Genomic DNA, 20,608 nt, shown 5'->3' on the forward strand with positions numbered 1-20,608 from the left:
AGATTCTTGGGGGACTCCACTGTTCACCTCTCTCCATTGTTTCCTGTCTTTCAACCAGTTACTGATCCTTGAGAGGACCTTCCCTCTTTGGCCATGGCTACTTAGTTTCCTTAAGACTCTTGATGCGGCACCATGTCAAAGGCTTTCTGAAAATCCAAGTACACTATATTGACTGGCTCACCCTTATCACTTGCTTGTTGACTCCATCAGAGGATTTGGTGAAGCATGACTTCCCTTTATAAAAACTGTGTTGATTCTTCCCTAACAAATTGTGTTCATCTATGTGTCTGATAATTCTGTTCTTTACTATAATTTCTACCAATTTGCCAGCACTAAAATTAGGTTTACCAGCCTGTAATTGCCAGAATATTCTCTAGAGCCCTTTTCAAAAATCAGCATTAAATTAGCTACCTTCCAGTCACCTGGTTCAGATGCTGATTTCAAGGATAGGTCGCATACCACAGTTAGTTGTTCTGCAGTTTCATATTCGACTTTCTTCAGAACTCTCTGGTCCTGGTAACTTACTACTGTTTAACTTACTGATTTGCTCTAAATCCTCTTCTATTGACACATCAGTTTGTGTACATCAGTATTTCAAATTTGTTACCCATATCAGAGATATTCTCTTTGGGTATCTCCTCCTCATCCTCTGCAGTAAAGGCCCATACAAATTATGAATTTAGCTTTTCTGTGTGGCCTTTGAGTGCCCCTTGAATACCTTTGTTATCTAGTGGCCCTACTATGTGTTTGGCAGGCTTCCTGCTTCTGATATACTTACAATTTTTACTGTTAGTTTTTGCGTCTATAGCAAGTTGCTTCTCAAATGCTTTTTTGGCCTGCCTTATCGTGCTTTTACAGTTTACTTGCCAGAGTCTGTGCTCTTTCCTATTTTCCTTATTAGGATTTGACTTCCAAATTTTAAAGGAAGTCTTTTTGCCTCAGATGGCCTCCATTACTCTGCTATTTAGCCATGGTGGTATTCTTTTGGTCCTCCAACTGTCGTTTTTGATTTGATGTATACGTTTAGTGTGAGCCTCTATTACGGTGTTTTTAAGTAGTCTGCATGTGCTTGCATGCATTTTACCCTTGTGAGTGTCTTTTTAATTTCCCTCCAACTAGTGGCCTCATTCTTGTCTAGGTCCCATTTTTAATATTAAATGTTACTGTGATGGGTTTGGTTTTTTTAATATTCCTCCACTCCCACCCCAGCACGCTGTATTTAATTATGTTACGGTCCCTATTACCAAGTGGCTCAGCTAAAGTTACCTCCAGGACTAGATCCTGTGCTTCACTTAGAACTAAATCAAGAATTGCCTGTCTGCTCCTGGGTTCCAGGACTAGCTGCTCCGAGAAGCAGTCATTTGTAGTGTCTAGAAATTTTATCTCTGCATCACATCCAGAGGTGACCTGATCCCAATCACTATGGGGATAGTTGAAATCACCCATTGTTATTACACTGTCTGCTTTTGAAGCCTCTCTACCCTTCCTTAGCATTTCACTACAACCATCGTAATCATGAGCTGGATAGTATATTCCTGCTGTATTTTGTTATTCAGGCATGGCATTTCTAGCCATAGAGATTCTGTGGTATAGTTGGATTCATTTAAGATTTTCACCTTATTTGATGCTCTGTTTTTTTTTTAAACATATAGTGTCACTCACTCAACCAACGTGAGTTATTCTATCAGTCCTATATATTTTGTACCCTGGTATTACCATGCCTCATTAATTATTTTCATTCTACCAAGTTTCCATGATACAATTATATCAATATCCTCATTTAACGCCAGGCACTCTACTTCACCCATCTTAGCATTTAGACTTCTAGCTTTTTAAGTAAGCCCTTGTACATTTTGTCACTATTTAGTTACTTGCCTTCATGTGGTATATTTAAATGGGACTTTTTTTATGTTTTACTGTTCCTCAGTAGCTATCTCCTACCTGTACTTTATCAACTTATTTCCTTTCCTCTACACGAAGATATAGAGTTCACCTTTAATAAATTCTTCCCTAAGGGATGTCTCCACCCAAACTATGTACTCTTCTGCACTTGTCGGCTTTCCCCCAACCCCTTAGTTAAAAAAATTATCCACTACACCCTTTTTAATTTTACATGCCAGCAATCTGGTTCCATTTTGGTTTGGGGAGAGCCCATCCTTTCTGTATAGGCTACTCCTTCTCCTAATAAACCTAAATCCTTCCTCTCTAAACCATCATCTCATGCACAGATTGAGACCCTGCAGTTCGGCCAGTCTATCTGGCCCTGCACATGGAACTGGAAGCATTTCAGAGAATGCTACCATGGAGGGCCTGGACTTTAATTTCTTGTCTAGCAGCCTATATTTGGCTTCCAGGATCTCTGTCCTACTTTCTCTGTGTCACTGGTACCTACATGTACCATGACCCTGGTTCCTCCCCAGTACTACCTATAAGCCTATTCAGATGTCTTGTGGAGTCCACTTCTTTGCCCTCAGCAGGCAATTTACTACGTGGTTCTCCTGGTAATTACAAACCCAAATATCTATATTTCTAATAATCAAATCCACTACTGCTATTGCATGTTTCTTGCTAATTACTGGGGTCCCTGACTGCTCCCAAGAGGGGTATCCTCAGTGCAAGAGGATACCATGAGATAATCTGGAAGGCAAGTCCCAACTATGGGATTGTTTCCTTCTGCTCTAGCTGGATGCTTTCCTGCCCCAAGACTTTCAAACTCCTTAACAATGCAGGGACTGCCAGACAGGAGGTGGCTTTGGTCTTTACCTAGCACCAGATCTGCCTCTTCTCCATACCGATGAGCGGAGATTTCTCTAGTGAAATGCCAATTTAATAGAAATTGGACTTTGTTTCTCTTTCAGCAGTCAAACATTTCCCTGTATTATGACCTTGCCAGAACCCAGTGTTCCTGCATGTACAGTGTGGCAAGGCACCCCTACTGCCTCACGGGGCATAGCATTCCCTCCTCTGGCAGGGACAGAGCCTGAGGTAAATCAGCCCCCCACTCTGGAGCATCTGTCTTCCCTCTTCGGGGTTTGTTTCTCAGAACTTTCCTAGTAGGCCTCGGGGCAGGCCTGAGGAGTGCTCCTGCTAAACAGAGGGGAACAAATCAATAAAGCACCAAAGCATCACTGGGGCAGGCATCCTGTCACTGGCCCTGGGGTGGCAGTCCTTCCTCTAAACAGGCACTGGGTTTTGGGTGTCTTCCCTATTGGGAGGAGCACAGTCTCTCACACTGGAGAAGCCTATCTCCCTGCTGCCTCTAGCCTTGCAGTAGTTTGTCTCCCCATCAGGAGAGAGATTTTAACAGGTTTCAGGCAGCCCTTAATTGGACTTATGTCCCTAATTGACCTGAAGTAACCCCTTCCTAGCTTGTTGGAAAAGGGCCTTAAGCATTCTAGGGCTAACATACCTGTTTTCCCAGACCCTCCTGCAGCCCTCTGGCCTGACTTTGTCACATATCCCTCCTCTCTGCTCAACACCATAGGGTTGGGCTAGCTGGGACAAGAAACAATGCACTCTTGATAGACCATCAGCGTTGCCATGCTTGATCCCTGCCCTGTGTTGCACTCAGAAGTGGAAGGGCTGCAATGACAGGAATCATTTTGTTACCCTTGCATTTCATTCCGTGTTCCAGTGCATCCATTTTAGGGGGGCATGGTCAGTAACAAGGGTAAAAACGAGTAGGTAGTTGCATAGGGTTTCCGTGGCCAACTTTACAGAAAGGCATTCCTTCTCTACCATCGCATACCTTTGTTCTCTGGGCACGAGTTTCCCACTAAGAAATAGAACTGGATGTTCTTCCTTTCCTAGCGTTTGAGAAAATACCGCTCTCAATCTGACCTCAGAGGCATCCGTTTGTAGTACAAACTCTTTCTCAAAGTCTGGCACTACTAGTACTGGATTACTATAGAAGGTAGTCCTCAGATCTGATAACTCTTCTTCAGCCACTTTCACTATGTCTGGGCCTCTGGCTTTTATCAAGTCTGTCAACGGGTATGCTCTGGCAGCAAAGTGAGGAATGAATCGCCTGTAGTACCCTACTATCCCCAGAAGTGCTCTGACCTGTTTCTTCCAGATTGGTCGGGGCCAACTTTGTATTGCTTCTAACATATTCAGTTGGGGCTTCACTACACCCCGTCCTATGATGTAACTGAGGTATCTGGCTTTGGCTAGCCCTATTGCACATTTGGAGGGATTTGCAGTGAGACCCGCATCCCTCTGAGTATCCAATATTGCTTCCACCTTTTCTAGGTGCTTCCCCCAGTCTGGGCTATGTATGACCACATCGTCAAGGTAAACAGCCGTATACTTGGCATGTGGACATAGCAGCTTATCCATGAGCCGCTGGAAGGTTGTGGGAACTCTTTGTAATTCAAAAGGGAGGACAGTATATTGGTACAATCCTTCTGGTGTAGAAAAACAGGCATTTCTTTGGCTTCCTTGGTCAGAGGGATTTGCCAGTAACCTATGATCAGGTTGAGGGTGAACAGGAATCGTGCTTTTCCCAACTGGTCAATTAGCTCGTCTACCCAAGGTATGGGATAGGCATTGAACTGGGACACCTTGTTTAATTTCTGGAAGTCATTGCAGAATCTCCTGATGCCATCTGGCTTAGGTACCAGAACGATCAGACTGGCTCACTGGCTGTGGGACTCCTCAATGACTCCCAGCTCCAGCATCCTCTTAACTTCAGTCCTAATCTCCTCTCTTTTCACCTCTGGGATCCAGTATGGCCTAATATTCACCTTTACTCCTGGATCTGTGATGATATGATGATGAGCTTCAGTGGTTCTGCCTGGCTTCTCTGAGAACTCATTGAAGTTTCACTCAGTCACATTGGTGACTTCTTCCCGTTGTTCAGGGGTCAATTCAGGGGATATTCTCACTTGCCCCTGTGGTTTATTTTCTTGGGGTGGCGTCTCTATGGGTGACCACATAAGCTCCTCTGTCCTGCCAGAGTTTCAACAGGTTGACATGGTAAATCTGCTCTGGCTTCTGGCGATCAGGCTGTTGAACCTTATAGCTGACCTCCCCAATGGCTTCTATTATTTCATATGGCCCCTGCCATCTGTCCAGGAGCTTGCTTTCAGCTGTGGGTACCAGCACCATCACCCGATCACCTGTCTGGAACTTCCACACCTTTGCTCGGAGATTGTAATAGGTCTTTTGGGCCTCTTCTGCTTTCTTCATGTGTTCCTGCACTATGGGGGTAACTTGGACTATCCTGTCCCACATCTGCATCATATGTTCAATTATGTTTCTCCCTTGGTTAGGCTGTTCTTCCCAGTCCACCTTGGCAATGTCCAGTATGCCGCAGGGATGGTGACTGTCTAGTAGCTCAAAGGGGGAGAACCCTGTGGACGTTTGGGGAACTTCCCTTATGGCAAACATCAGGTAAGGTAGCAAGGTATCCCAACTCTTCCTGTCCTGGCTCACCACTTTCCTTATCATGTTCTTCAATGTCCTATTAAAGCTTAGACGAGGCCGTCAGCCTGTGGATGGTAGACTGATGTTCGTAGGACCTGTATTTGGAGCATCACACACAGGCCCTTCATCAATTTTGACACAAAAGGGAATCCTTGATCTATTAAGTTCTCTTTGGGTAGAGAAAATTTGAATTAATTCTTTCGCTATTGTCTTGGACATTGTGTTACGTAGGGAGTATGGCTTCTGCGTATCAGGTGGCGTAGTCCAGAACAACGAGCACACACTGATGGCTTCAGGCTGACTTCTCCAATGGGTCCGTCAGGTCCATGGCTATCCTCTCAAATGGACTTCAGTAATTGGCAGAGGTATTAGAAGGGCCCTTAAGTGTGGTCGTGTGACATGTAATTAGCATTCTGGGCAGGAGGCGCAATATTGTCGGACTTCCATATAAACTCCTGGCCAAAAGAACCTTCATAGGATTTGGTTGAGGGGTTTATCTGCCCCTAGATGTCCTCCAAACAAATGGCTATGAGCTAGGTCCAACACTGCTCTCTGGTGTCTTCGAGGCACCAGGAGCTGCTCCATTTCTTGCTCTTGCATTTGGACTACTCTATATAACAGGTCCCTTCTTATCATGAAGTATGGCCCTAGGCCTTTGTGTTGCTCCTCCACTGGAACCCCATTCACCTCAACTACCTCTCTTCTAATATTGTCATACAGCAGATCATTGGCTTGGTCTTGCCCAAAATTTCTAAATGAGGGCCCAATATGCTCAAAATCAAGGGGACTTATTTCTGTTTCCCCTTCAGGGTTGGCCTCAGCGGAACTGTGTCCAGCTTCTGGCTCGTCAACAACCTGAGTTGCCCCCCTACCAGCTGGATGAGATTGCCTCCCTACAAGCACAACCTTTTGGTCCCTAGTCAAGGTCCTGGTTCCCAACCATTTGTCCGCCCTCCTTTCTCGCCTAGTTTTCTGAGGCTTCCCAGTTGCAGCGAACAAGTCCTAGGCAAATTCAGAGAAAAATGGGAGAGGGCTACCTACTGGCGCCACAGTATCACTCCTGGGGTCACTACTCTCCTTGGACTCACCCACCAGAAGTAGATTCCCAAACCCTGGGAAATCTCGTTATGATGACTGGATATGGGAGTGCAGGGACCAACCCCGACGTCACCCCCATGGTACTCCCCTGAACTTCAATTTGTACAGGGATGATCAGATAGTAGTTGACAGTGCCATGTACACGGGTTATCCCTGTGTGCTTGGCCTGAGACAGCTGGTTTCCCTGAGACCAGTGTGATGGCACTCGCGAAGTCCACCAATGCAATGGTCTCTATGCCATTCATCTTAACTGACCACATGTATCTATGTGGGGTCATCACAACCCCCACAAGGTTGATTAAGCCACATGGGCCTGCATGATAACCCAGATTGCATTGCATGGGCTCCTCAGTGTTAGGACATTTGGCTGCGATATACCCTAGTTCTCCACAAGCATAACACCTATATCCCACTTGGGATATCCCCTATTCTTTGGGCTATTGGGTCTTACCCCACAATCCTCTCTCCTCAGTCCCCTAAATCCCTTTGCAGACTCGAGCTGCTCTTCAGCGTCATTTCTCCTAACCCTTCAGGAGTCTGGTCCTTTGAGATGAGGACTGATCTCTTGATTAGGGGCATTTCTTCCCTGGTAGTCTGAGAAAGTTCCTTGGCCATTAACTGTCTCTCTGCAAGGGCAACTAAATCATCAAAAGAGGAGGGGTCATTTTCGCTAATCCATCCTTGTAGGTCTGGTGGTAATCCTCTCATGAACCTATCCAGCACTAGGATTTCTATAATCTTCTCTGTACTGTGGATCATGGGGCTCAGCCACTTCCGTGTTAGATGGATCAGGTGGAACAGTTTTGACCTCAGCACTTTGCCGTCCTGGCAACTCCACTCATGGAACCTCTGGGCCCTTATAGCTGTCATCACCCCAGATCTCGCCAGGATCTCTGCCTTCAACTGGGGGTAATCTGTGACTGCTTCTGCTGCTATGTCATAGTAGGCCTTCTGGGCTTCCCCACATAGGAAAGGGGCAAGGATGTTGGCCTACTGGTCTCAGGGCCAGGCCTCACGTAGGGCCATTCTCTTAAAGGTGAGAAGGTAAGGCTCCACACCATCTTCCACCATCATCTTTTGCAGGTAACTGCTGGCCCTTATGGGTTGCATCTCATTAAGGCCATGTGTCAGAGGAGTCAGGGCCTTCAGCTGGCTCACGACCTCCTGCAGGGTGGTTTGATCCTGGGCTCCCTGGCTTATCAGCAGCTGATTCGTCTCCTGTTGTAGTCGTACCGACTCCTGTTGGGCAGTCATCTGGGCCTCGGTAGCCTCTTTTTGTGCTGCCATGCCTGCACCGATGCCCTCACTATGTTGTCCATTTTGGGGTGGGGGTGATTTACCTTGCCCTGGGATGGTTTTCAGCACCAGTGCAATCGCATTCTAACACCACGTATGGCAAGGCACCCCTTCTGCCTTGCTGGGCTTAGTGCTCCCTCCTCTGGCAGGGACAGGGCTTGGAGTAAATCATCACCCTCTCAGTGTGTCTGTCTTCCCTCTTCAGGGTTTGTTTCTTAGAGCCTTCCCAGTAGGCTTGGGGCAGACCTGAGGAGTGCTCCTCTGCCAAACAAAGGGAAAAAGTCTATAATGCACTGATACAAAAGGGGAATACCTTTCCCTGGCCCCCTCACTGGGGCAGGCATTATCTTGTCATTGGCCTCAGGGTGTCAGTCCTTACTCAAAACCCAGTGCCTGTTTAGGGGATCTCCTCTATGGGGAGGAGCGCAGTCTCTCACACTGGAGAAGCCCATCTCCCTGCTGCCTCCAGCTTCTAGCAGTTTGACTCCCCACCCAGGGCCGTCCTTAGGCATAGGCAGAATAGGCAGCCGCATAGGGCCTCACACTGCCTGGGGGCACCACTCTGCAGGCAGCCCAGACAGTGTAGAAGCAGGGCTGCTGGGTCCTAGAGAGAGCCGAATGCAGCACAGTCTGAGGAATGGGATTGGCTGCTGGGGTCTTTGGGAAGGGGAGGGGGTGGGGGTTGGGGAAGGAGCTCACCTGTGAGTGTGACTCTTTCCCCCCCGGCTGAGGTCAGGTGAGGCAGGCTCTGTGGCTCTGGAATCAGTATCCTTTGTTGTCTCCCATAACATCCATTCTTCTCCCCCCTGCCCCACGGAGCACCCCCTCCTTTCTCCCTCCTCCCCAGGAGCACCCCTCTCTCTCTCCTCCCTCCCCTCTGTCAGGGCTAGATTGGGTGAAGTGCTGGTGGGGAGGGGAGGCTGGCTGGCTGCTTGCTGAGGAATGAAAGTGAAAGTAACTCACTTCCTGGGCAGGCAGCCAGGATTGGAATGTCACACAGGGTTAGGCTGGGGTTAGCCAGATGTGTGAAAAATCAGGATAGGGGATTGGGGTAGGGTGAGCAGATATCCCTATTTTATAGGGACAGTCCCAATTATGGGATCTTTTTCTTATATAGGCTCCTTTTACCCCCCGACCCCCACCCATCCCTGTCCTGATTTTACACACTTTCTGTCTGGTCACTCTAGGTGGGGGTAATTGGTGCCTATATAAGACAAAGCCCCAAATATCGGGACTGGCCCTATAAAATCAGGACATCTGGATCTGGCCACCCTAGCTGGGGAGCGCCTCTCACCCAGGCTGGCAGCTGTCAGCGATCCATCTCATCCGAGGGGAGCTGCACAGGGCAGGATGAGCTGCTGTGGCTCCATGGGTGCCCTGTCCCTGAGATCAGATGCTGTGCTAACTTCACCATGGTCCATAAGGCTGGTGGTGGTGCCCATTGGCGTGTGATTGGACCTGAGAGTTTGCTGCTGCTGTTGCCACTCTGCACCCCAAGAGGTGGATTTTGAGGTCCTGCAGTTTTCCACCTATCTCCTCCTCTACTGCAGCTGTTGGACCAGCGGGCTGGGGGGTGAGCCAAGCATGAAAGCGGTACTGTGTTGCCATTTAGATTGTCATTTAACAACTTTGTTTGCCAAAAATTCTTGCTAACAATCCTGAATCCAATTTCAATATTTTTTTTTAAAAAAATCAATATCTTAGCCAAAAACAGAAAATTAAGTTGTTGACAATTATTAGTGACAGGTTTGGTTTGAGGCAGGGAGTGGGCCAGTTTTCATCAGAGAAACAAAAAATGTTGACTGACTTTCCTATAGCCTGTTACTCATGATAAGAGCCCTCCAACAACTGTAATATGCTCATCTCCTTACTAGTGTATAAAGCAGGGTTCGGCAACCTACGGCACACCTGTCAAAGGTGGCAGGTGAGCTGATTTTTGATGGTATGCAGCAGCAGGCTGAGCGGCTCAGCCCATCACTGCTCTGGGGTTCCGGCTGCTGCCCTATTGCCAGCTGGGATACCAGTCATCGGCCCCACTCAGCACCTGCTGCTGGCCTGGGGACCCCCAAGGAACCCCAGGCTGGCAGTGGGCTGAGCAGGCCAGCTGAACCACTCAACCTGCTGTCATCCTGGGGTTCCATTCACTCAGCCGGCAGCAGGCTGAGTGGGCTGGTGGCGGTCTGAGCAGGGCCGATGGGGGGTTGAGTGGCTCAGTCTGCTGCCAGTCTGGGGTGCCAGCAGCACTCAGCCTACTGCTACTCCGGGGTTCCGGCTGCCGGCCCCTTGCCAGTCAGGAGCTCAGCCGCCAGCCCCACTCTGCCTCCTGCCAGCCTGGGTGAGCAGAATCCCAGGCTGGTAGCGGGCTGAGGGGGGGTTGGTGGCCGGGATCCTGGCTGGCAGGAGTTGGTGGTCAGAACCCCAGACCAGCAGCGGGCTGAGCAGGGCCTGGGATCCTTGTCTAGGGTTCCAGCCACCAGCCCGCTGCCGATTTGGGGTTTCATTTACTCAGCTGGCAGTGGCCTGAGCAGGACCGGTGGCCAAGACCTCAGATAATAACAATAGTTTATTTATATAATATAGACATAGAGAGAAACCTTCTACAAACATTAAAATGTATAACTGGCACGAGAAACCTTAAATTACAGTGAACTTGGCACACCACTTCTGAAAGGTTGCCGACCCCTGGTATAGGGTGACCATATGTTGTACTAAGATTCTCCTGCTTTTTTTTTTCCCTGTGAGTCAGTATAACTTTTGCCAGCCCAGAAGTTGGGCAGCCAATGTTTTACGTTTTCACAATGTTTTCTCCAGCTTTCATAAAGTAAATACATAGTTAATATGAGTTAAAAAGGCCAGGGACACTTCTTTGTGAAGAATCTGTACAGCAGATCATGCCCATAGACAATCCAGAAAAGAAATTTGAGGTTGAATTTTTTAATGTTGTGATGGATAAAGCAGTATCTGCTGTTGATGAAAGGTTTAATACCTTGCAAGTACACCATGAACAGTTTGGATTTTTGTATGACATAACTAAATTCAACGAAATAGGAAAACAAGAGCAACTAATGACAAAATGCAAGAACCTAGAGAGCCTCCTGAAGCACGGTGATAGTTTTGATTTAAATGGACTTGAACTGTACGAAGAATTGAGTACACTGTCATCAATGTTGCCACATGCAAAATTGGTGATGGACATTGTACAGTTTATTCATACCCGCAAACTTGTTGACATATATCCTAATGTGTACAATGCCACTCGTATTCTACTGACAATTCCTTTAACAGTAGCATCAGGAGAACGGAGTTTCTCAAAACTAAAGCTCATTAAAAACTATCTCCGCTCTACAATGAGTCAGGAACGCTTAACTGGTCTTGCTATTCTTGCAATCAAACAAGACACGACTTTGTCTTTGTCATACAATGACATTATTACTGATTTTGCAGCCAAAAAAGCCAGAAAGATTGCTTTTAATTAAAAACAAATCTTTGTTTCAATACCTCTTCATATAAATTTCCAATAAAATTTTGATAAATTAAAAAAAAATTTGCATCATTCTGTCATCAGAATTTTTTCTATAGTGCTGCTTCTTTAGTGCTAGTCCATCAGCATTACAGTGTGCTTAATTAAGTTAAACTGGTTTTAATAACGTGAATGTTGCAAGTTTTCCAATACTGTAAGCTTATGTTTGTGTTGCTAAGAGCAGATCAGGCACAGGGGCACCAGTTTAATAATCTCGCGTAGGGCACCATAAATCCTAAGGCCAGCCCTGTCCCCACCCTCCCCTGCTCACCAGAAGAGAGATTTTAACAGGTTTCAGGCAGCCCTTAATTGGACTCATATCCCTAATTGACCTGAAATAATGAAGTAACACACACACACACACCCCACAGCTGGTAGGAAGAAGGGCCTTTAGCATTCTAGGACTAACATATCTGTTTTCCCAGACCCTCCTGCAGACGTCCGGCCTGACCTTGTCACAACAGCAATAGACATTGAAAATAATGCAGAAGTGGAAATGAAAGTGGAGTGAACCATCTGACCTTGTACATTAGCTGATGTGGGAATAAACTGAACTGGATTCAGCCCTGGTGTAAGTGTGTGCAAGACCCACTGAAGTCAGTGGAGCTTCACTTATTCCAGCAAGGTGGAACGTGGCCCTCCAATGGCACAAACCTGCAAGGCTCTGAGCACTCCTGTGAGGTGCAGGGGGACCTGTTCTCTAGCTAACTTCAGTGGGAGTCAAGAGAGCTCAGTGCCTGGCCAAACTGAGCCCTACAAACATCGATAGCTTGGGGTTTCTTCCCCCGCTTCAGCACTTTTTCAAAACTATCTCATGCAGTGGTGGTTGTGCTACTCTGTTAATGATGTGGTTAATAGCCAGCTATCACTGGCTCAGCGTCACAGAAGAAACAGCTCATCAAACTCTGCCTTTCTTCACTTGACGTTGGGTGGGATTTTACACAGTAGCACAGAAATCTAGCTCCAAAGGTTTGTGAGAATGCCCTGGACACCTGCTCTTCCAGCTGCATTTCTGCTTTTCCTGCTTTTCCACGGTACCCCAGCCCAGAGAGGTATGTAGTGAAGATTCAAGCTTTAACTTTGTTTTGGAATATCGTAGCTCCAATGGCTCAGTCCGTTAAATTCAAATATGGCTTGGGGTCCTTCTAATCTGGGCAAGTGACCTGCTGTTCACAATGGCTGGGGAGTAACAATGGGTCCCCTAGAATTCCTTTCAACTGGTATTGAAGGTGATTTGGCTACAAGTGTACATAGAGCCACACCATTTTCATCACTCTTACAGAAAACTTATTATCCACAAAATTCCACCAGGTCTCCACCACGCAGTGTATATATAGATGCTGAGAAACCCTAGCCTACCTTGTTATTTGTTTGCACACACACCTAGTTGGTGCCTGCAATTGTGGTATTTGCACATACATTTTTGCAAGGCCTTTATGTTATGGAAAGCAAAGTCATGATGTTCTTTACGAAACTTCCTTGGAGAAGGATTTATAATATTGTTATTTCCTGCAGAGGTACTCTCTGGGTGTCAATAGAGGTTATCAACAGCTGACTGGGGAGAGGTGGGTTGGTTTAAAAAGAAACAAAAGTTTCAAAAGTTTTCTGAAATTTTCTGAGATTGAATTTGGTATATCCCAGCCCATTTCAATTACAGTAGGATTGTTTTGTATGTCATAGTATTTTTTAGACAAAAGTAAATACACTTCAGGTGATATATTTCAGCCAGCAACCGCAAGGATAAAACCCTAACAATGTTTAACAGAGATTTCTTGGAACCTTTTAAACTCTTCAAACCATTTGTTACAGTAGGACTCATACAACTGAAAAAATTTTTGTACAGATGATTTATTACTTTAAGTTCAGTTGCTTTTCTTCCCCTGCAATACCTCTGTCTGTGTATAAAGAGGGAATATGTGATAGTGTGAGGGTGCTGCAAGATGAAGTATTTCTTACTGAGAGTTTGGGATAACTCCGTCACCCATGTATATTGGAGCCAAAGAATGAATTCTGCAAATCAGTCCAATCAAGTGGCTATAGTATAAGAACTTTGTAGCACACACATTTTGTCAGTGCCACTTATTTTGTTGTATCTTTGTAGTTCCCCCTCAACTTTTGCCCTTTGAAACATATTTGTATCATGGAAATAATGAAACCATTGGTATGGGTTGAGGAGTGTCATCCACAAGTGCAGAATATAGATTTCCACTGGTTTTGTTCTGATTAGAATTTGGGCCACTTTGCTTAATGATGAAATGCATCCTAGAATACGCAAGGAGCTGACTGAGGAGATATCTGAGCCATTAACAATTATCTTTGAAAAGTCATGGAAGACGGGAGACATTCCAGAAGACTGGAAAAGAGCAAATATAGTGCCCATCTATACAAAGGGAAATAAGGACAACCTGAGGAATTACAGATCAGTCAGCTTAACTTCTGTACCCGGAAAGATAATGGAGCAAATAAGTAAGCAATCAATTTGCAAACACCTAGAAGATAAAAAGGTGATAAATAACAATCAGCATGAATTTGTCGAGAACAAATTTTGTCAAACCAGCCTGAAAGCTTTCTTTGACAGGGTAACAAGCCTTGTGGATGGGGCGAGGGGGAAGTGGTTGATGTGGTATATCTTGACTTTAGTAAAGCTTTTGATACTATCTCTCATGATCTTCTCATAAACAAACTAGGGAAATACTGAATTTTTTATTTTTTACTGAATGCTATCAGGGTACTTAGTACTGTTCAAATGTAGTGGAGCACACACTCTGCGTTCCCAAGTGTTTGGTTATGATCTACATTACTGATCTGAAGCCTGCAGTACACAGTTCCTGTGGATTACTTTTGTACATTTTATTATTATGGAGCAAAAGTCACTGGCAGCACATAAAACTCAAGCATTTAGCTGGAGTACCTGGAAGTGAAATCTACACCCCAACACAGGACCAAGGCCCTGGGCAGCTATCACAGCGACTCCATTGCAGCTGCTACTTCAGTCCATTGCATGGAATAGTGGGTCCTCTGGACTTATGTAAAGTCAGATCCGTGGCCCCTCACCTGCCCAGTGGCAGCTCCCAACAAAACAGGAAGGGAAGCAGATCAGTGAGCAACTCCTGAAGATACTGGATGGGAGACAGAAGGCCACTGGGTCTTCCCCTGGAAGACAACCAAGATAAGGATGGAAGCCCGGACCTGCTGATGTAGAGGAGGGAAGTCCTGTGAGGAAAGTGAGCATATTTGTAGGGGAAGGCATGCTGCAATGTCTGGATACGCATTCACACATTTAGATTCTGATTCCAATGACCAGGTTCACCCCAGAGTGTGGCTTCAGGAAACCGGCAAAGGCAATGGAGATAACCTTCCAAGATGGTCAGCGGAAGGAAAATGGCTATTAATAGAGACTTATTTGTTCACCTCTCACTTTTAGATAGGGAGTAAAGGTGCACCTTACCCGTCTGTCCTCCATGTGCAGCTCTGCCTCAGTTTCCTTTCTGGGGGGAGGGATCTGTTGTAATTGCTCACAAAATGACTCAAGTTCTATCTCAAAGCTTCCCCTCCCGAGCCTTGGTTTATCACTATACAAAATATATCCCAACAGGAGACCCCATCTACCCACACCTCCTCAGGATACCACGGCTCTCCTCTGGGCTTGTAGATAGTCCTTCGCCATTCCTAGACTACAGCTTCCTCCCTGGGAAACCCCACAGTCCAATCAATAGGGTGTGCAGATAACCCTCTTCTTCTCGTGTCAGGGTTCACAAGTCCCACCTTTAGGCTGTAAGGGTTCCAGGCAGCTATTGCACCTCCTCAGGCTCTTGCTTGGAGAGGCCTAAAAATCACTGCTGTTCCCCTTCAGGTCTCCCAGTGGGCAGACTCCCAAATGCTCCCTGTCCCTGCCAGATCTCTTTTTAAACTAAGAAAGTAGTTTGGCCTTTTATATCCTGCTTCATCTCCCATCAAGCCTTGCCCTCAGGCCTGCAAATCCAACAGTGCCTGAACTACAAGTCCCAGAATTCCCTTGATATAGCTCTGGAACTGTGAACAGTGGTGGATGGTGCCTGCCCTTGAAGGGCCAGCACACTCTGTTAGAAAGAGTATGGCAAAGACACCTGGCTCTGGAGCAGAGGGGTGTTTTGTAACTGGAAGAATTTGCTACGGTGAGGCCATCTTCCCTCTAGCTTCGAACAGTTCCCAGTCAGCCGCATGGTAATGACATGTTTTCCTTTCCTCCTCTCTGCACGCAGATGTTACACAGAAGCCAGCTGTTCTCCTGGTTAATGAAGGAGAGTCGGTCAACATAACCTGTTCCATTACTACCAAGGGGATGCTAGTAGGGATGTATTTGAAAAGAGAAGTTGAAAATGCCATGGAAGTGCTATACATCACAAATAATGGTAGTAGCCTTACCGTAAACTTTCACTACAAAGACCGCATCAATATCTCCTGTCTCCAGACAGAAGTGAGGATAACGTTGCACCAGTTGCAGAAAAATGACACTGGTTTATATGTCTGTAGAGGGAGCATTCTAGAAAATTACGAGCCCAATTGTGTGTCAAGCCAAGGCACCATATTGGTGGTGAAAGGTATTGTATGTTTTTCTATTTTTTTTTAAGTGTAAATCAAATGGGTATTTATTTTCAGTTGAAAGGGCTGAGAAAGTGTAGAACATTAACTGAATGATTATGTGTTTCAGTATATTAGCAGCGCCAAGGATGGGTTTATGGAGGGGAGGGATCTTCTTACAGTTATGTGTTTTTTTCCTATATTCATACCATAATTTTTTGATCTGAAGACAATAAGAAAGAACAAAAATAAAGTCCCCATGTGAGAGTCCAGTATGTGCCTCATCTGTAACAGGCTGCAGCAAGTCTGAAAGTGAAATGGTTGCTCTTTCTGCGTTGAACAGATTTCTTTGACATGTAAACAGGCAATACACAAGAAACAAAGGCATCATAGTTTTATAGCTCCAGACACCACAGTTATTCCCTCCAAAATTTGCTGTTCAGCCATAAAATTTTAAAAGTAACCCCCATTTCTTTCCTAGGTTACTTGGGAGTAAGCAACTCCCTCCTGTGGTCTGGGTGCCTGTGGTCATTAAGGATAATGGAAATCCTGGGGGTCCCAGCTGAGGTGGAGAATTAGGTGGGAATCTTCTAGTTGCCCATCCATAGTAGTCCTCTCACGCCTATGAATATTTATAGTTTGCAGTGCCTCCACCTGGACAGGCACTGTATACACCAGTGTATATCAAACTTTTATATTGGTGACCCCTTTAATGTAGCAAGTCTCTGAGTGTGACCCCCCTTTATAAATTAAAAACACTTTTCAATATATTTAACACCATTATAAATGCTGGCGGCAAAGCAGAGTTTGGGGTGGAGGGTGACAGCCCACAACCCCCCATGTAGTAACCTCGTGACCCCCCTGAGGGGTCCTGATCCCAGTTGAGAACCCCCGATATACACCTGTGGGCGTAGCTAGGTCACCTCCAGGAACAAAAATGTAAATAATGGCAATAAACACCCCAACCCCCCCCCAACACAATCTACTTAAAACTTATCCTAACAACACACAATAGAACATGCAACAGACTGTGATAGGTTAAGTTGTTATATCTATGCCACATTAATAGGGGCTGCTGCCATCGCTCCGCTAATGACTGCAATTTTCAACAGCAAATTGCAACATAAACCAAACCAACATTCATGTGGCATTATACCCAGATCCACCCCATCCCTCAGCACACACTTTGCCTTAAGCTTATCTAGTCCTGGGCCCTCTCTTGCGCAGGTGCAGGCGAGTGAGCAGGAGTTCAGGCCAGCACTTTGTAAGGACCACAAAGGCTGTCCAGGTAAACCAAGGAGTGAGGCAATTTTGTATTGTGACCAGCTTAGGTTGCACAGTATTAGCCAGCAGTACTGGTTGTTATATTAGAGATCAATAGCCCAGGGGTAACTTGCTCTTTCCTCAATTGTCCATAAACCAAATTCAGACCTGCTGCCTCACTGAGTTTCCCGCTTCTGCTCCCAATGCCTAGCGGTGGAGACAGAGCCCATGAGTGAGGGCTTAGTCAGCGCTAACAAGTTGTCAGCTGCAGTTTAGTCTTAACCCTGCTTGTGTTTCTTCAACCCCGGCAAGAACAACAGGGCTCTGTAACAGTATCTCCTCGGCCTAGACCCAGCCCTCTGCAGCAGTCTGGTCCCAGAGGTTGCCCACCACTGCATCATGGACCTTGCAGTCCTTCAAAGCCAACACATAGTACACAGAGCTCTGTCTAAACAGGGGAGCTCTGAAGGGTCTTAGATAGGCGTGCCTACATAAAATATTAAGTCTAAAGCATTTGTGAGGAATCTGTCCCTTTTGGGAGTTGTATTAAGGACTCTTAATTCCAGTGCTGCAACTTTGCCTCTTGCACAAAGCTAAAATATCACCTGTTTGTCAGTAATAATGCTAAAATAAAAAAAAATTGAGATATACCTATCTCATAGAGCTGGCTGTCATAGGCTGTCATCAAGTCCAGCCCCCTGCCTTTACTAGCAGGACCAAGTACTGATTTTGCCCCAGATCCCTCAAAGATAGGGCCTCACAACCCTGGGTTTAGTAGGCCAATGCTCAAACCACTGAGCTATCCCTCCCCACAGTTAATTTCTTGCCACCACTAGAACAAGACAGATACAGCAACAGATACTCATACTATGGGTAAATATTGGGTCTCAAGTCCCAAATCCTCCATTGGGACTTATAAGGAGTTTGAACCATGACCTTCAAGTGTAGTTTTAAGGGAAAGTGATGTCACAGTTCTTCCCGGTGGCAGAGTCACCCTTACGTTCCTTTATACTATATCCTGGTGACATCACATTTTCTTACAAAGCAAGATGGGTAACGTCATTCCCACTGGTAACATTCACCCAGGGTGCCGCTACCGATGCCAAGATTGCCCAACAGAGGTCTGATTACCTCTTTTCAAAGACCTGCATGACATAGCCATCTCCCCTAGATCAACTTATTCTCACAGTCTCTCGCTGGTTCCTCTATTGATATACTGCTTCTGTTCTGCCCTTTCAGCTTCCGCTTAAATACATGGAACCACCTGCTCTGTTCCATAAAGGATGATAATTCCCACAAACATTTTTGCAGTACCAGACAGTACAAGGCACTACGCTCTCCCCTGCAGAGTAACATAACATGATCCTCACATAAAATCATAATTCTGCTTCTCCTCTGATAAATCACTCACAGGAATGGAGCAGGCAGAGTGCCACATGGCTTCCTGGGTGCCCTATGTCCTTTCCTTCATGGTTTTGATCTCGGTTTCTGCGCTGGGATACCTCATTCTGTCTCACATAGATGTAAGTATGTCATTCGGCCACAGCCGCAAAGTTTTCTGTACTTCTGACCCTGCAGCTAGGAGTCATCCCTAAGCACAACCGTGCCTGTTAAAGTGCTGTGCACATAAAACATTTTGGAGCCATAAGACATGAATATGATAAATGTCTCTGACCACATGTATCTTCTATTGTCCCTTTGTCCTTCCATCCCCACTGCTCCCATCCCTTTGTATGCTGACATCTCCTGGTGTCAGGACTACACGTAGACTGTAAATTGCTGAAGGAGGGACTGCTGCTTCTATAATATCTGTACAGCCCCAGGCTCATTTTCAGGCTCTATTGTAATGTGATAATAATTTCTTAGAGAGGCGGAGGAAACCATGAGCCATGCCCCGCCCCCGCCCCCCGCCTATGGACCTGGATGTGGTAACTGCACTGAAGTCCCACCATTCTGCAATTGCCTTTCTTACTGAAGAATGGAATCTCAACAAGCCCCCTGTGGGAATGGACGAGAGAGATGTCCCCTTCTTGTGGTGTTCTGGGGGAGATCAGGGTCATGAAGAAGCCCAGTGTTAGAGGGTAGCGCAGGCATGTGTCCCTGCCATATCCTGACAATAAAGCTCCCTGAGATGCCTTGTGCAGAAAAGCCTCTTTGGAAATGGGCTGTGACTGACACATGCACTCGCCTTCCATGCCCCGCATGTTTATTTAGGAGAGTCATTTCAAACTGCAGAACAGGATTGGATGAAAGCCTTGCTCTGGGCCTCCTCCTAACGAGTTTACCAGGCACTGCAGTACAATGACGCCAGCGAGCCTCTCCTATGGAAGCCATGTCTCCTCTTGTTATAATTAGAAGACAATTGTCCAAACCTGCTGGAGCCATTGATACTTTCAGCCCTCTAAAGAGCTGCTGGTGGAAGAGCCTGTACAAATTTTGGGGATTAACCCAGCCCTTTCTGCTTGTTGCTCTTTGGATTACGAGAAGGCCTGTTTTGGTTTCTCTGCTTGTAACTCCCTGCACACTGAGATGAGAACAGCTCCTTGGCAGGGGTTCTGCTCCAGCCCTAGACCTGAATGGCTGCCTGAGTGTTTGTTTTGCTTTGTTTTTTGCAGATCAAGAAACACTGCCAAGAAGGAAAGAAAAAGCAAGCAAATACGGTGTACGAAGACATGTCCTACACCCTTAGGCTCAACACCATTGCCACAGGCAACTCTTATAACAAATGTTAGCAAGCTCTTGCCAGCTGAGGCAGTGTGGCCATCAGCAGCAGCTTCTCCATGTGCTTGAGCTAGAAAGGCTGACATCTGACAATCATTCCCTTTAGTGAAAAGAAAAAAATACCTGCCTTGTGTCCTGTGCAATATTTCTGCTTATTTCACTCAATTGTGATGACCACTTTGCGGGAGGGTGGGGGGCAGGGAGGTTACTTACAGCAAATGTAGAGAAATGAGTGCATCCCTGAAGGTGTGAGTGTGTGCTGGGGAAGGCAGCATTAGATGCTGCTGTGTATGGTCGACTTGAGGCAACACCTGCTCTTGCTCTGCCCGCTAGTGACGCTCATCTGCCTCCAATGAAGCATGTGAGAGAAGTTGTGTTGGGAGCACGGGAGGCACTCAGGCCCAGATCCACAAAGGGACTTAGGCACCTCAACCCACACAGGAACCTCTAAGTCCTTGTTTAGGTGCCACTGAGATCCATAAAACCTCCACTCAGCTTCCACCTAACCCTGTAGGTGCCTAAATAAGCTCAGCCCCTGATTTTGCAGCAAAAGTTCCCTGGGCACCTAAGTTCCTCTGGGCAAGGGCGTACTTGCCTCTATCTTGGTGTCTGGCCAAGCAATCCAAGAACCAAGGGAAGATAGGTGCTCCTCCACCTATCTTGCCTAGGGGACTTGATCCAATAGGCACGCTCAGACCTTACCTACTGGATTGGGTCTCACTG

General features: G+C 46.3%; 1 protein-coding gene across 1 annotated transcript; it reads left to right on the forward strand.

Moving 5' to 3' along the window:
• The first annotated feature begins 11,943 nt into the window (after positions 1 to 11,943).
• CD7 (CD7 molecule) lies at positions 11,944 to 20,364 on the forward strand. The gene is made up of 4 exons (XM_050919457.1): positions 11,944 to 12,393; positions 15,583 to 15,921; positions 18,578 to 18,687; positions 19,780 to 20,364. Exons 1-4 carry the CDS (start codon positions 12,321 to 12,323, stop codon positions 19,894 to 19,896), a joined length of 639 nt encoding a protein of 212 aa, XP_050775414.1. The 5' UTR covers positions 11,944 to 12,320; the 3' UTR covers positions 19,897 to 20,364.
• The last annotated feature ends 244 nt before the right edge of the window (positions 20,365 to 20,608 follow it).

Source organism: Gopherus flavomarginatus, chromosome 12 (assembly GCF_025201925.1).
Source record: "Gopherus flavomarginatus isolate rGopFla2 chromosome 12, rGopFla2.mat.asm, whole genome shotgun sequence".
In the NCBI taxonomy this organism is placed as follows: Eukaryota; Metazoa; Chordata; order Testudines; family Testudinidae; genus Gopherus; species Gopherus flavomarginatus.

What these genes read in the sequence shown, in the direction of transcription:
- CD7 (XM_050919457.1), top strand. Translation starts at nt 12,321, where the DNA reads ATGCCCTGGACACCTGCTCTTCCAGCTGCATTTCTGCTTTTCCTGCTT. An exon ending in CGGTACCCCAGCCCAGAGAG is followed by an intron (nt 12,394 to 15,582) that starts GTATGTAGTGAA and finishes CTCTGCACGCAG; the next exon opens with ATGTTACACAGAAGCCAGCT. An exon ending in CACCATATTGGTGGTGAAAG is followed by an intron (nt 15,922 to 18,577) that starts GTATTGTATGTT and finishes AATCACTCACAG; the next exon opens with GAATGGAGCAGGCAGAGTGC.